Consider the following 15,142-nt stretch of genomic DNA (forward strand, 5'->3'; position numbering starts at 1 on the left):
TTTTCAGCTAAGTCCATAAAATTTCCTTTCAATGCAGCCAATTTAAAAATTTTGTGGCTTTTTCTATTCAAACTTCATTTTAATCGAGCTCATATAACCTATACGAGCATATTCTTTTTACAATGGAAATTGATGTAAAAAATCTATGCACCAAAATTTATTCACATTAAATATCCATCTATACTTTTGTCTACCACTATTTTGAGAATCTCCCACACTAAAAGCTTCATAAAGGACTAAAATAAGAGTAAGTTAGACTTTTCACATTAGCATAGTTCTCAATACCAAATTAAATAAAATTTCCTATATAAAAAGAACACTCAAAATGGAAACTTTTCGCATATAAAAAGAGCGGAGGGAGTGAAATTCATTTAGGCCTTCATACTTGGAATACGTATGTTTCTAATCCTACATCCAATTAACATAATTTGTTATAAATTATATGTGTGTAAAAATGACTTACAACATGTAAGCTAAAATTTTGTCTTAATTTTCTACCATCTTTGTTTCATAATACTTCTCACATTTAAAATTTCACGTTCCTTAAATAAACCATTAAATTTGTCTAAATTATAATAAATTATTGAGTAAATTGACTTATATTACCCTTACTTCAATATTACTTCTTTAAGAAAACCACTAAATTGAAGTAATAATTATTGCTCATATACAAAGAGTAAATATGAAAAAGAAATATTTATTGTTTCTTGAAACCACAAACCTGACATTTATTTTGAAACAAATTATTTTATCAAATGTTACAAGTATTATGGAACGGAGGTAGTAAAATTTAAAGTGATGAATCATATATGGAAAATAAACTAGGTAAAAGCTGAAAAAGGAAGATAAAGTCTCTTTTTATTTTTTATTTTTTTGAGTTTTGGGGAGGGAATTCAAAACTGTATTGTCACGTCGGATGAAAAAAAAAAGAGCCAACTTTGAAGAAAGAAGTTTAATACTCATACAATTGTTTTTATCCACTACTTTTTTTTTTCAAAAAATTAATTTTGACCAATGGACTCCCAAGCTAATCATGTGGTGGTTTGGTTATTCTTCTCACTTATGTAAAGAGTGGGAGGTCTCGAATTCGAGTTCTCTCGACCACGGTTGTTTTCACTAATTTTGTTAGCCAAGAGGAAGGCTACCCCGTATTGTGTAGCCCATTTATCCATTTCTATCATATAAGACTGGATTTTTTTTAAGGTTGAAGATCTTTTAAAATTGGACATTAACCCCAATAAAGTACACTTTTATCGCTATTATCCCCATCAGTTCACATGTTAGCAAACAAGCTGTAAGTCTTGGCATCAAGAACAATCTGTCTAACTGAAGCTACTGCTCCAACTACCGACAAAATTGAAGAAACTACAGCTATTAGTGTATTGATCCAGAAAATTAGGCTTTGTTTGGATGGCTTGAAAGTTACATTATAAAACACCATTGGCAAAATGAAGTCCAAAGGAATGCATCCAAAAGCACCAAACAATGCCATGATGTCCCCAAAGAAAGGTAACATTGCAGCTATAGTTATAGCTGTAATTACTGAAAGTGATCGAAAAATCAACCTTGGCAAGATATTTCTAGTTGAGAATTGATCCTTCTTCGGGTTAGCGAAACATTTTTCGAACAATTCATTTGTTGGTTGCAAGTAAATCTGCAAAAGGAATAGTCTTAGATTATGAAAACATAACAGGAATTTACTCTGCTTTACTAGTAAATTGAATGTATGAGCCTAATAATATGAATGTGTGAGTTTATAATTACATAGTTTTATAGCCTTAGGCATTATCACGCAATACTAACTATTCTAATACTTGTTAAATATTATAGTAACTGTATAAGTTCTTTTAGAGGTGAAAAAACGGTCAAGGACAAAAATGCAAACCAAAATTTTTTGACGACAGATTGAACTAAACCAAAATTGGTATCTGAACAGAACCAATTTGAAATGAACCAAACGGTTCAATTGATTTTGGTCGGTTTTGCCATTTCGGTTTGATTTTATGATTGACCGACAAATTTCTATAAAATTGACTCGAACTAAATAAACTGATAAACCGAATATCTATTGAATAGTTGGCCGAACCGAACCAAAATGGGTCGATCTTTTTTTAGTTCAATTTGATTGGTGGTTTTGCACACCCCTAATTTTATTAGTTAAACGTTAATTGGGGGATAATATTTCATGATGCAAATCATTGACCTCTAAATATTAGTATGAATATTATGCTACTAAACAATATAAGTAACAGAGGTACCATCTTAAATTAAAAGTCAGTTGTTGAAAAATGCCTTGTTAGAGGTATTTTTTTTATAATAAAAGTTGCGTTTACTCCTTTAGTATTAAGTAGAAACTAGGAAGATAAAACACTTACCACACATATAGCAGTAAGTTGCACGAGAGTGAAAATGTTGGTCATCAGAAGGAACCAAGCAGGCAACAATGGTGTATTATTATCACCCACAAAATTGGTAAGAATAATTCCTGAAGCTTGATTGCCAAATGTCCAATAACCAGAGATGGCAACACTGAAAAATGTAGACACTATAACAGCATAGCAAAGGCATAGGCCTTTGAACATCTTGCCCTTTACTGGAGGAGCTAAAGTTGCCTGCAAAATAATTTTTAAAAAATAATTATAGTTATCTATATCTAATCAAACTTACAGAACACGTAGAAGACAAACCTGTATTTCAGGGATAATTCCACTTGCATATGTGGTAGAGATGATGGCAATGGCATTAATCGAACCGAAAAATCGATTTTCTTGAGATCCATAAATGGAGTAGTCCTTAGGAGGTGCATTCTTAGAATTTCCTGCAACAAAAATAATATTCATGAAATGGGAAAATTTTTTTTATACAACTTCTGAAAATAAAAGTTTGTGTTGTGAATTTCCTTGTACCTATATGTATAGAACCAGCAGCGACACAAGCACTATAAGCAAGACAAAGGACTAATGAAATAAGGTTAATATGCCTTAGGGAGTGGAAAGATGGCATTTGTGCCAAAAATAAAATTGCAGCTCCAAAAATAATTATAAACTGATATAGCCGCATTCCTCCATTTGAGTCGTAGAGAAGGTAAATGAACTGCAAAAAATTAAATATATAAACAAATATTATAAGTTCTTCATCAAAAAGCTTAATTACAGTACTACTGGTATATACAGAGAAAGGGAAAAAATGACCTTAAGGCTCTGCCCTCCAAGAAGACTGCAAGAAATAACAGCACCATAGCATATTGCAAATTGAAGTGGACCTACAAAATACTTGCCCCATCTAGGTCCTGCATGCCCATGAAGTCCAAGTGAAGTTTTTTCTAGTTATTACTCTTGTCTGAGTTCTCCAAAATAAGCTAATAGGGGTATGTATGCGTCAAATGCACATAATTTCCGGTCACATCCTAAAATATCAAAGATATATAAAAATTGTTCTAGTTTCGTCCTAATACGTATATAATTCTATTTCGTCTCAACTCATGATATCCATTATTAAAACGGAATAAAAATTCGGGTTCAAGGGATGGAATAGGTAAGGACGGTACTTTTAAATTTATAAACTGACTTTTTTTTTTTTAAATGAGTCAAGATTCCTACAGTCTCATACCTACCCTTATAATTTAATCACTGATTGTAAAACTATATAGATATTTTTTCTACACTTTAAATCTCAAAAATTCTAAATGAAATTGCATTTTAGTCCCTAGACCGATAAATAATACTCTCTCCCTTTCATATTTGTTTGCATAGTTTGACAAAACACGTATATTAAGAATTTAGCCAACAAAAATTATTTTTCCCTTTTTTACTCTTAATCATTAAGATATTAATAAAAATTTTTCATTAATAAATAATCACAAAGATTATTATTGGAAAAATAATTGTTTACATATCTAAATTTAGAAATCTTACAAACAAAATGGGACAGAGGAGTAAAACATTTTAGTCACTCAAAATCTCATAAAATCAATTCCACTACCCGATTAATTCGGATTCGTGCCGGATATGCCCACAAAGGGGGCAAAGCGCTCCCCAAGTGTTTAAAGGGACTTTACAACCAAGGCTCGAACTCAAGTCTTCTTGTTAAGAATGACTAAAAATAAATCAAAAGGATATAATTTTCAGTTCCATCCTAAAATGTCAAGACATATAAAAATGGTTCCAGTCTCGTCCTAATAAGTACATGGTCTTAGTTTATCTCAACTCATTATATCCATGACTAAAATGAAATAAAAATTTGGATTTAAGAGGTGAAACGGGCACGACGGAACTTTTAAATTTATAAACCGACTTTTTTTAAAAAAGAATGAGTCAAGATTCCTACAGTCCCACGTGCATCCTTACAATTCAATCACTCATCGTAAAACTATAAAACATTCTGAAAAAAATACAATGCAATCCTATAGTTTGTGAAATACAATTAGTCTATTTATGTCTTTTAGAAAATATACTAAAACATATTTATTGTTTGCTTCCGTCAAACTATAAGGTCCTTCTGTCCAATTTTTGCATGTGTATTCTATAAAAAGATGAAAATACCCCTTTTATTTTTAAAAACACAGAGACGGATTAGTTGTATTTTTCAAAGTATAAGGATTGTACTGTAATTTTTTTTATATAATATTTTAGTTTCTATTCTTTGACCTCTGTGTTTTCTTGTTGATGGAAAAAATTTAAAAATTGGAGAAAATGACCTAATAGTGTAACAAAAGCAAAACATAGGGAAAATTAGTATATTTTAAAAAGACATGGACAAAGTAGTTGTATTTTGCAAACCACATGCATCGTACTGTATTTTTTTCAAAAATTTTTGTCCACGCTTTAGTCTTGAAGATTCTAAATGAAATTGCATTTTAGTCCCTAAACTAATAAATTATAAAACATTTTAGTCGCTCAAAATCCCTCAAAATCAATTTCTTTTTTCATATAGGGACTAAAATCGATAAAAATAATTGGAATCAAAAATATATATTGAAGCAAATCTCAGTAGATTTACAGTACTCAACTCAATCAAGAAACCCCAATAGAATGAAAAATCATGGCATAAAGTTAGTAATAATCACCTAAAATATCTCTGGCCATATCTCGAAATCTAAGCTGACGCTTTCCAAGTTGAGCATGGTGCTCCAGAACCAGAGACAGGAGATTATAAGAATAGAAAGTAACTAAACCTGCAATGGCTATGCAAAGAACACCAAGAACCCAACCCAGCAAAGCTAGAGCAAAGGGAAGACTGAAAATAACCGGACCGACAATTGATGTTGTCAAATGATATCCACAGTGCAACCATGATCCTACAACATTGTTAACACACACATTTTACAACATATCAAGAAATTAATTAATTATAATTAATAATACCCTTTGATTAATTAACTACTAACCTCTTGATTTAAGGACAAATAAGGCTCCTGCATCAAGTTCTATCTGAGGATCATCAATGGTTCCATTTTCTTTGTTTTTTGTGGATTTGTTCATGGAGTTTGGAACCACACTTCCCATCTCTTAATCTCTATTAATTTCTGTAATTTGTCAAGTAATTAATTTAATTTATCAGTATAGAGTATAGAGTAGAAGAAAGGTTTAGTGTTATTTGAAAACTGTTTTGGACATATTTGAAGGATAATGCACACTTTGAAAGGAAAATTCAACCATAGAACTTAATTTAATTGAAATGAGTTAATGCTATGAAAATGATTGATTGAAGATATAAGGTAGAAGTCAAATTGATCCATTTTACTTTATATTGCCATCAAGTGGTATTATAAGTTTAGTTTTCATTACAATTATTTAAAGGGTTTATAATAAAAATATAATTTTTTTATTAACAGATTGCGTGGAGTTAAGTACGTAGTGTAGTAATAATAATTTTCAATGAAAATACAGACAAATATAATTCCTGCTCTCCACATGGATCGAGCAATTCCTCAATACACAAGGAGTTATGATCCATGAGCAATGACGGACTTAAGCCCAAACAGAGGTTAATTGTAACATCCCTTCTCGGTCCACCCGTTAACTCGAATGAATCAAGCCGAAACGCTACACTCTGGTTGAACTTATATCCGTTCATGCTAAAAGCATTCTGTGTGCTGAATATGATGTCAAGCTGTTGCTTTTTACATTATTTATATAAGTCCAATTTAGGTGATTCAAAAACTCATGGACAGCTAAAACATAGAGGAACAAATAACTCTTCTATACCACTTCCTAATTCCATCGTTAAACAGAGTCAAAATCAGGGTGAAGTTACTGGTCAGTGGTCCAACAAACCTGGTTCAACATAAAATCAATATCTACTTCATTCATTCAATTCATCCCATGCTTTATCACCATTTACAGACCTCTAATTCAACATTCAGCGACATATCTTTGCATTAACAACACACTACACAAGTGCTCATGCAAGACAATATGAAAAACTAAAAGAGATATCAAACCTTCACCCAAAAGAGCTTTAAATCTTCTTCTTAGCTTCCTTTTCTTCTAACTTTGAGCTCACTTCTCCTATACATAAGAACATCTTATAAATCATCTAAAATATCACTAAATTATGAAATTCAAGAAAAGCTACTTACTTGGATAGAGTTCTAGGTTGAATTTAGTGTTTGAATCACATGAAAATTGATGGAGAAAGGAAGGAGACGAAGAGAAAGATGAAGGAGATGAAGAGGAAGATGAAGACGAAGATGAAGAAAGGGAAAATGAAATTAAGGTCGTGTACTCTCCAAATATCTCTTTGATTGTATGTTAAAATTATCAAATAGTACCTATATTTTCCATATGTTACATTTTAATACCTAAACTTTATATTTTAGTGCAAGTAAGTCTTACTCCTTATACTTTAATCTTTTTGTTTCATTCAAGTAAGTCCACTTCTTTTACTTATTTTAGTTCACATCCCATTCTACCCCACTCTGGATTTAAATGGCTCGAACCGGGTTCTAGTTCGGCCCAACTCGACTCGACTCTATGCAACTACTCAATTCAGTAGGATGTCACATTAATTAACTGCTTGGATGCCGCCAAGAATCGAACCGAGGACCACGAAAGTTTGTCTAGCATGGTTTTCATTAGACTAACCCTTTGGAGGTCTAAAGACAAGATTTCTTATTTAAATTAACTTGAAAATTTTAGTTAGGTAGTAAAGATTTCCAAATCTTTAATATTTTATATTTTCACACATTATATTAAATTTACTTCTTAAAACCTACGGATCGTGACTCAGTTGGCAATGCATGTTGGACATGAGGGAAGAACTCTCGGATTCGGTCCCTACTAAACGCACCTGCAGGGAGGAGCAAAGAGCCTTAACTGTAACTAAGCTCCGAGCCGGATTAGTCGGCATACTAATAGAATCCGGACACCGGTGGTTTATACTAAAAAAATTTTTACATCTTAAAACTTCATCAAATCTTAACACATAAGAAGTCAAATTGATCTTGTGGAATGCCATTAGTTTGAAAAAAGCAAGTCTAATTTGGTAAGATGATGAAGCATCAATGTTGACACAAATATATAAAAACCAAGAGAAGAAATCTTACTTATAAGCTTGTTGTAAGTAGGGATAAAACAAATTTAAAACATTTAATATGGTTTCAATACCTAACTTAATTACATTTTAGACAAACACCAAAGGATACCTAAAATTCCAAATTTGTCTTTATTAATTGGAAGCTTTAAATAAAAGTATGTTATTGTCACAATCAAAGTTGAACATCAGTGTGAATTCAATGAGCAGAAAAAGTGGATGCTATTGACATGAAAATGAAAAAGTATAATAAAGGCACTTTGCACTTTATATATTTCTTTGATGGTCCAATTTTTTTTTTTTAACAAAATGGTCCAAAGACTGATCATGAGAATCGTTATAATTGAATACACTTAACACTTTCTAGTAGGTAAGAATTAAGTGAATCTCATAAATTTTTTATATTTAGACAATTGCTGACTAAATGAGAGATCGATAAATCTTATTATATGCGTAACAAAGAGCTAATAATTTTTCGATGTAAGATGAGAATACATATAAGACCCTTTTGATGGTCGATTTGTATAATTTTTGTTAATGTATTGTGTCAATTTTCTAATCAAACCGAAAAAAATTAGGCTCATTTGGGTTTGCTTGCCTTTTGCTAATCTGAAAGCAAAGATCAATTTTTGGTTAGATTACAAAAAGCAAAAGAATTGAGGACTAGTTTGTCATGGTTGCATTTTTAGTTTTCCATGTGAAGAGAAAATAAAAATTTGTTGAATTACTTTTTAGAAAGAAAAAAAGCAAAAAAGGTTGAACCAAACAGTGGCTTAGCTCAATTATATTTTGTTTTCCACATCACTGGCATACACTCTTTCTTCATTGTAGCAACTAAGAAACTTGTGTTTCTCCTTAGAATTATGAGAACTGCCAAAAGAAGTGCTGTTATCATTTTTTTTTTTTTAATATTGGGATACGAGATTCGAATCTATTTGACTAAAAATTTATAAAAAGTTTTACATTTTTTACTAAAGAGTGATGCTACTGCTTGAGTCATACGGTGAGTCATAAGGCATGCTTTGTAAGATCAAGAATTCCATCTGTAAACAAAATATTTATGAATTTGGAACAATGATGAATCTTAGACGAGACTAATTAGAGCTTGATGTTCAAAAAAATTATTTGATGTGAGATGCAAGTTTTATTTTTCTCATAAGCAAACAAAAAAAAAAAAAAAATTGCTTAAGAGGGTATAATTCAATATCTCTTCACTTAAGTACCAAATTAGAGCTTGAACCTTTTTAATTAGTCCAATCAGACTCAATAGGGTTTTTTTTAGGTCTAAATAATCCATGAACTTCTGATTTTTTAACTCCAAAAATCTATCCCACAGCTTAAATTGAAGGGAATAAAATATTGATAAACATATAATAGTTGAATCTCAATTTCACTTTGTAACTTTTTTTAGAGTTTTTAATTTGAATGTAGTTTATTTTTTATCCTTCTAGTAATGTTCTTTAAATATAATTGATTTTTTGAATTAAAATGTAGAGAGGCAGTCCGCTCTGGGCATGCCCATAAAAGGGCAAAGCATTAACTCTTGAATATTTGAATGAGCTTCATATTTAAAGATTGAACTCAAGACCTTTAATTAAAAGAGAAGAGATTTTTGCCATACGACGAGAAGCAGCCCTCGGGATATTAACTACATCTTTCTTGCAATCTAAACGCATAATACTTCGAAAAAATTTAAAACGGAAGGCTTATGTGTTTCAATTTTTGGTTAGTAAGTTAGCCCAAAATCATAAATTAAATATTTCCTTCTGTAGATTGAAAAGTTTCCTTCTTGTTCACAAGAGAGTGGGAAAAGTTTGTCGTTAATGGCTTTCGGGTTGGCCCCCAGTTGCATGCTTCTTAACATGAATTGGGCTTTTTTTAGGTCCAATGGTACCATAAAAAAGCAAAAAATCAACAATAATGTGTATTTATTATTTACAGTCCCCGTGAGATGCAATCGGTTAGTCCATTTCTGAACCAAATTGAAAATTAAAGTTTCATTTCTAGAACTGAACCACGATCAAATTATATTTGAATTCATTATATTCTATGATCAAGCTAAAATCTAAAATTGAAATTACTCAATTACAAATTAAAATTGAAACACCAAATCTGAATTATATCCATTATGTTTTAACCTAGCTCTAGTTACTTTTAGAATAACCGAAGTTATTTGACAACAGATCGAACTGAATTAAAATTGCCTTATGAATTGAACCAAACTAATTGGTTTGATTAATTATCGGTATTACTATTTTGATTCGATTTTAAATTTAACGGATAGATTTTTATAAATCAATTCGAATTAAATAATAAATTTAGTTTAAATCGACAACTGAACCTCTCTTAATTTAGCTGATCGGAGCGAAATGAGGTCGATTCGATTTTCAGATCGGTTGGCAAGTTTGCACACCCGTGGTGGTGAGCATTTCATTGAATTTCTTCAATTCCAACTGAATCAATGCAAATTGAATAAATTGAATTTTTTTAAAAAAATAACTAAAATTGAATAGTACCTAGAATCGAATCTTATTAAAATTTGCTTTGAATTTAATAAAAATCACAATGAATCAAAAGAATATCAATTTTTTTAGAATCAAAATAAATAAAAAATGATGCTCTAAAATATTTAACCGAACAGAAAGAAATACAAAAAACTCTTAACCCCGTTAATCGTCAGATTTTTTTTTTTTTTTTTGTTGAAATGGCAGAGGGAATGGGTGTCTAACTCTGGCTACGCCATCATTGGCCTTCAAAGTAATCCTTCAACGGGCTCCATTGCCCTACTTATAAATCCTTCAGAAGCTGATTTTTCATTCAACAGTAAAAGGTAATCACTCCATTGAAAATGGCACTCGGATCACTTGCCTCAAAAACCAAGTCCTTCTGCTCTTACTTCCGTTCTGTCCTTAGAGTTAGACCCAAATTCCACTCTTTCTCTATTCTCACTCCGCAAAATACCAAACTGCCATTACCAGACCTTGTAAATGAGATCTCTCGCATTCTCAGCGACCACAGAAACCCACACCATGACTTAGAGCTCTCTCTAAGTACTTACTCGTTAAAAGTATCTCCAAACTTGGTAGAGCAAGTATTGAAACGTTGTAAGAATCTTGGATTCTCTGCCCACAGATTCTTTCTTTGGGCAAAAAGAATTCCGGGTTTTGAACATAGTAAAGAGAGCTATCACATTTTGGTGGATATATTGGGTTCAAGTAAGCAATTTGCTATATTATGGGATTTCTTGATGGAAATGAGAGAATTTCAAGACTGTAAAATAACCCCAGAAATTTTTTGGCTTGTTTTTAGAGCTTATAGTAGAGCTAATTTACCAGGTGATGCGATTCGTGCTTTTGATAGAATGGTCGAGTTTGGTTTAAACCCTGGAATGGATGATCTTGATCGACTAGTGTATGCGCTATGCAAACGTAAGCATGTAAGACTTGCCCAGCAATTTTTTGATAGAGTTAAGCATAGATACGAGGCTAAAGCGAAAACTTATAGCATTTTGATTAGGGGATGGGGTGATGTTGGTGAGTCGGAATTAGCATGTCAGGTGTTCGATGAAATGCTTCAAAGAAAATGTGTTGTTGATGTCTTCGCTTATAATAGTTTGTTGGAGGCTTTATGTAGGGGAGGAAGGGTTGGTGAAGCTTATAAGATGTTTCGAGAAATGGGTTCGAAAGGAGTTGAGGCAGATGCTTGTAGTTATTCGATATTTATACGTGCATATTGTGAGTCAAATGATATTCATTCTGCTTTTAGGGTGCTTGATGAAACGAAGAGATATGGTCTTTTGCCTAATGTGTTCACTTATAATTGCATAATCAAGACTCTTTGCAAGAATGAAAAGGTAGAAGAGGCTTATGAAATTTTGGATGAGATAATTGATAGGGGAGGTAGTCCTGATGCATGGAGTTATAATGCAATTCTAGCTTATCACTGCGAGCATTGTGAGGTCAATAGAGCTACCAAGCTGATATCCAGAATGGTGAAAGATAATTGCTTACCAGATCGACATAGCTATAACATGTTGCTGAAATTGCTTATAAGAATAGGGAGATTTGATAGAGCAACTGAAGTTTGGGAGAGTATGGAGGGGAGAGGATTTTATCCTTCTGTATCAACATATTCAGTTATGATACATGGTTTTTGCAAGAAAAAGGGTAAACTAGAGGAGGCATGTAAATATTTTGAGATGATGATTGATGAAGGAATACCACCATATTCTTCTACTGTCGAGATGTTGAGGAATAGGCTAACAGGTTTAGGATTGTTGGACTATATTGAGATACTCGCTGGCAAGATGGAGCGAAGCACTTCTTGTTCGATACAAGAGTTCGCCAATGCAATGAGAGGTGGTAAGATACATGTGAGATCAAGAAGTGAAGAAACAGAAGTTGAGACTGATTGAAACAAGAGTGTTATAATTGATATTGCATTTGCAGGAATCTTGGATTCGAATCTTACTTAACTCTACCTCTACCTCTAATCAAATGCATGTCCAAATTACCCAATCTACAAAAACGGCTCCAAAATGTTTCTGGGGTTTTTTGCGCAACATAGCATTTATACATTAGCAAACAAGCTATAAGTATTGGCATCACGAAAAATTTGTCTAATAGAAGATATTGTACCCAGAATGAAAAGGCATATGAATATTCAAGAAAAACATGTACATGGAAAAGGCTATAGCAACCAATGCGTTAATCCAGAACATTAGGGTCTGTTTGGATGGCCTGAAAGCACATTATAGAATACCATTGGGAAAATGAAGTCTAGAGGTATGAACCCAAAAGCTCCAATCACTGCATTAATATCTCCAAAAAATGGAAACATTGCAGCAACAGTGGTGGCTATGATTACGGCCAATGATCGAAAGATTAAGCTCGGCCCCATATTGCGGATCGAGAACTGATATCCCTTTGCATCTGCAAATTTCTGCTCAAGCACTTCATTTGTTGGCTGTAAGTAAACCTGAAACAAATTATGTTTAGTAAAAAAAAGAGAGTTTTTGTTAAACAAGCTTGAAATAACGAGTTTAATTGTGCCTTTATTGAAGCCGTACCCCAACGACTCATTTTTAAAATTTTTTAAAATTTAATTTCACTTCATTTATACTCAACAAAGCCTTAGTTCTTTAAAACTGGTATATCGATAATGTTATAAGTATTGTTTTGAAAACAGGACTGGACCCGCCGGTTCGACCAAGAATTGGATTGTGGTCCGGTCCGATTGTATAGAAAAATCGAACGTTTAAAAAATCGGCTTGAACCGGTAAATACCGGATGGAAACCGGTTAATTTTATCGGTTAAAAATCAGTTCGATTCAATTTCTGTGTTTTTTCATAAAATAAGAGTATTTTTAAAAAATTTGGGCATCTTAAAAATTGGGCCCACTGATATTTTAATTTTTGAACCTTTTTATTTCTAAATCAAAGTCCTAATATGTTAATCAAATGAAAAATAATAATATATTTTATGGTAATTAATTAAGTATATGGATGACAATACCAAAAGATACCAACATTAGCATCTGAACCGCACTAATTTGAACAAAATCGGTCAGTTCGGCTTGTTTTAATCAGTTTTTGTCATATCAATTTGATTTTAAGCTCAACCGATTAATTTCTTTGAAATTGATTCAAACCAAAAAGTGAATTATGTTCAAATCAACTAATTTGATAAATTAAACATCCCTTAAGTAAGCTGGCTGATCAAACTGAAATGTATCGGTTGGATAATTTTACACGCCACTAATAATGAGAACAAAAGTGTATTTTCAGCCAAATCTTTTTTTTTTTAATTAGACCAATTTTTTCTTTTGTAATTATGCACTTTTAGCATCTTCACATTGATATTCTTCTCATCAACAAATAAAATTTTGTTCGCAGGAGAAAATGAGAGGTTGGTCATTTTACCTAGCAAAAGACCAATGAGAAAATCTCACCGCAGTAACAGCTGCAACTTGCAAGAGGGTACAAACATTGGTTATCAGGAGAACCCAAGTGGGTAATAAAGGCTTGTCATCAATCATAAAAGTGTAGTCCTTTGCTGGTGCATTATTTGAATGTCCTGCTAGATTTCAAATGTTTGATTAACATTTTATTTGAGATTATTATGAAAAAAAAAATATTATATTAAAATCTTGATTACACACTATTTAGAATAATTTCATATGAAATTCAATTGTAAATGAGTTCCCTTTGAGCAGGAGAGTATAAAGATTTTTTTGTCCTCTCAGGTCTCCCAGCAAAGTGCGTTTCTTAAAATTCGAATTTGTATTCTCACTTTTACAGAAATTGGGATCGCTTATCATCCCAACCAATACCTTGTTAATGGGTTTTATTGCCAATATAAATGGAAGCAGCCATGGTAGAATCGCTATGAGCAAGGGCAAGAACAAGAGAGATAATTTGAGTTCTGGGTAAAATTTACTCTCAACTTTAGATGAACCAAAATCACCCTGGAGATTAGAGAGATAATTTGAGTTCTTGGTAAAATTTCAGAAATACAAACATTGAGGCTTTGACCTCCAGGAAGAGTACAAGCCATAGCAGCACCATAGCATACACCATGTCTCTAAACCTAAGCTGCCTCTGGCCTAGTTGTGCATGGTGCTCTAAAACCAGTGACAGAAGGTTATAGGAATAGAAAATTACCACAGCTCGAAGTGTAAGACACAAAACACCACCAAACCAACCCAGCAAGGACAAAGCATAAGGAAGACTTAGAAGTGCTGGGGCTACAATTGATGTGGTCAAGTGGTATCCACAATGCACCCATGAACCTATAAAATACAAACCAGACACTAAACAATTAGGCTCTAAGTAGAACTCAGAATTTGAACTTCCAATTTCAGTCTTTATATGATTCTTTAAAGAATATTTGCTATACCTCTTGATTTCAAAACAAACAGGGCTCCAGCATCAAGTTCTTTGGAAGAGTTGGCTCCTTCTTCTTTATCACCATTTTCAGACATATCTACTGAATGTGGAAGAAGGGTTGTGATGAGATCCTCTCTCTCAAGAAATGAAAATAGAAGGGTTGGTGGATCATCAATTTGTAAGGATGGAAATTGGAATCAATGCAAAAGAATCTTTATGTGTTGATTATTTTTCCCTTTCTGTGAATTGATTAATGAACTTGGACCGGCATGTCCCTTTTTGAAAGAAATTATGGGCAAAAGCAGAGAGCAACTTCATGGATATATGGAAAAATAAAAACACTAATCTCAAGATTATTCAAAAATTGTACAATAAATTTGCTGGGAGTACCAAAAAAACCTTTAGTGACGAGATTAGACCTCTTGGTTATAAAAAAAAAAAAAATTGCGTAATAAATTACTTAGGCCTCATCAATAGTAACTCGGTACTTGAATACTTATTTTTTCTTCATTTTCATAAATACTTTGTCGCCGTTTTATTGCATAAATAAATTCATTTCAATTCTGCATTATCAAATCAGTAAAAACTATTCTGTTTTGGGATCCTCCTTGCTTAAAAATAAATAAATAAATAAATAAAAGGCTCGTTTTGCCAATAATTCTTGACCCAAATATAAAAAAAAATCCCATAAAAAAATGAACCTTTTGGGAGAAAAAAGGCCA

The 15,142-nt window shown here is 32.3% G+C and overlaps 2 protein-coding genes and 1 pseudogene across 3 annotated transcripts; 1 reads left to right on the forward strand and 2 right to left on the reverse strand.

Annotated features, from left to right (window-relative positions):
* Positions 1–1,177: 1,177 nt before the first annotated feature.
* On the reverse strand, positions 1,178–6,719 carry LOC105648302 (GABA transporter 1). Its single transcript, XM_089723021.1, has 9 exons — positions 6,581–6,719; positions 6,443–6,509; positions 5,387–5,524; positions 5,066–5,296; positions 3,192–3,289; positions 2,907–3,093; positions 2,688–2,818; positions 2,376–2,612; positions 1,178–1,654 (listed from the first exon to the last, which is right to left on the reverse strand). The coding sequence occupies exons 3-9, from the start codon at positions 5,502–5,504 to the stop codon at positions 1,274–1,276; spliced, it is 1,383 nt and encodes a 460-aa protein (XP_089579147.1). The 5' UTR covers positions 5,505–5,524; positions 6,443–6,509; positions 6,581–6,719; the 3' UTR covers positions 1,178–1,273.
* A 3,491-nt stretch (positions 6,720–10,210) lies between these two features.
* On the forward strand, positions 10,211–12,007 carry LOC105648310 (Pentatricopeptide repeat (PPR) superfamily protein). Its single transcript, XM_012234659.4, has one exon. It carries the CDS (start codon positions 10,382–10,384, stop codon positions 11,945–11,947), a length of 1,566 nt encoding a protein of 521 aa, XP_012090049.1. The 5' UTR covers positions 10,211–10,381; the 3' UTR covers positions 11,948–12,007.
* A 95-nt stretch (positions 12,008–12,102) lies between these two features.
* LOC105649597 (GABA transporter 1-like) lies at positions 12,103–14,607 on the reverse strand (annotated as a pseudogene). The gene is made up of 5 exons (XR_016321379.1): positions 14,431–14,607; positions 14,010–14,323; positions 13,886–13,946; positions 13,484–13,608; positions 12,103–12,510 (listed from the first exon to the last, which is right to left on the reverse strand). The product of XR_016321379.1 is annotated as a GABA transporter 1-like (transcript).
* Between the last annotated feature and the right edge of the window lie 535 nt (positions 14,608–15,142).

The sequence above is a fragment of the Jatropha curcas genome, chromosome 6 (genome assembly GCF_041381405.1).
Source record: "Jatropha curcas cultivar XTBG-Jc1 chromosome 6, XTBG_Jcur_1.0, whole genome shotgun sequence".
NCBI lineage: Eukaryota > Viridiplantae > Streptophyta > Magnoliopsida > Malpighiales > Euphorbiaceae > Jatropha > Jatropha curcas.

What these genes read in the sequence shown, in the direction of transcription:
- LOC105648302 (XM_089723021.1), bottom strand. Translation starts at nt 5,504, where the DNA reads ATGGGAAGTGTGGTTCCAAACTCCATGAACAAATCCACAAAAAACAAA. An exon ending in TGCTGGTTCTATACATATAG is followed by an intron (nt 2,819 to 2,906) that starts GTACAAGGAAAT and finishes TTTTTGTTGCAG; the next exon opens with GAAATTCTAAGAATGCACCT. An exon ending in AACTTACTGCTATATGTGTG is followed by an intron (nt 1,655 to 2,375) that starts GTAAGTGTTTTA and finishes TTCCTTTTGCAG; the next exon opens with ATTTACTTGCAACCAACAAA.
- LOC105648310 (XM_012234659.4), top strand. Translation starts at nt 10,382, where the DNA reads ATGGCACTCGGATCACTTGCCTCAAAAACCAAGTCCTTCTGCTCTTAC.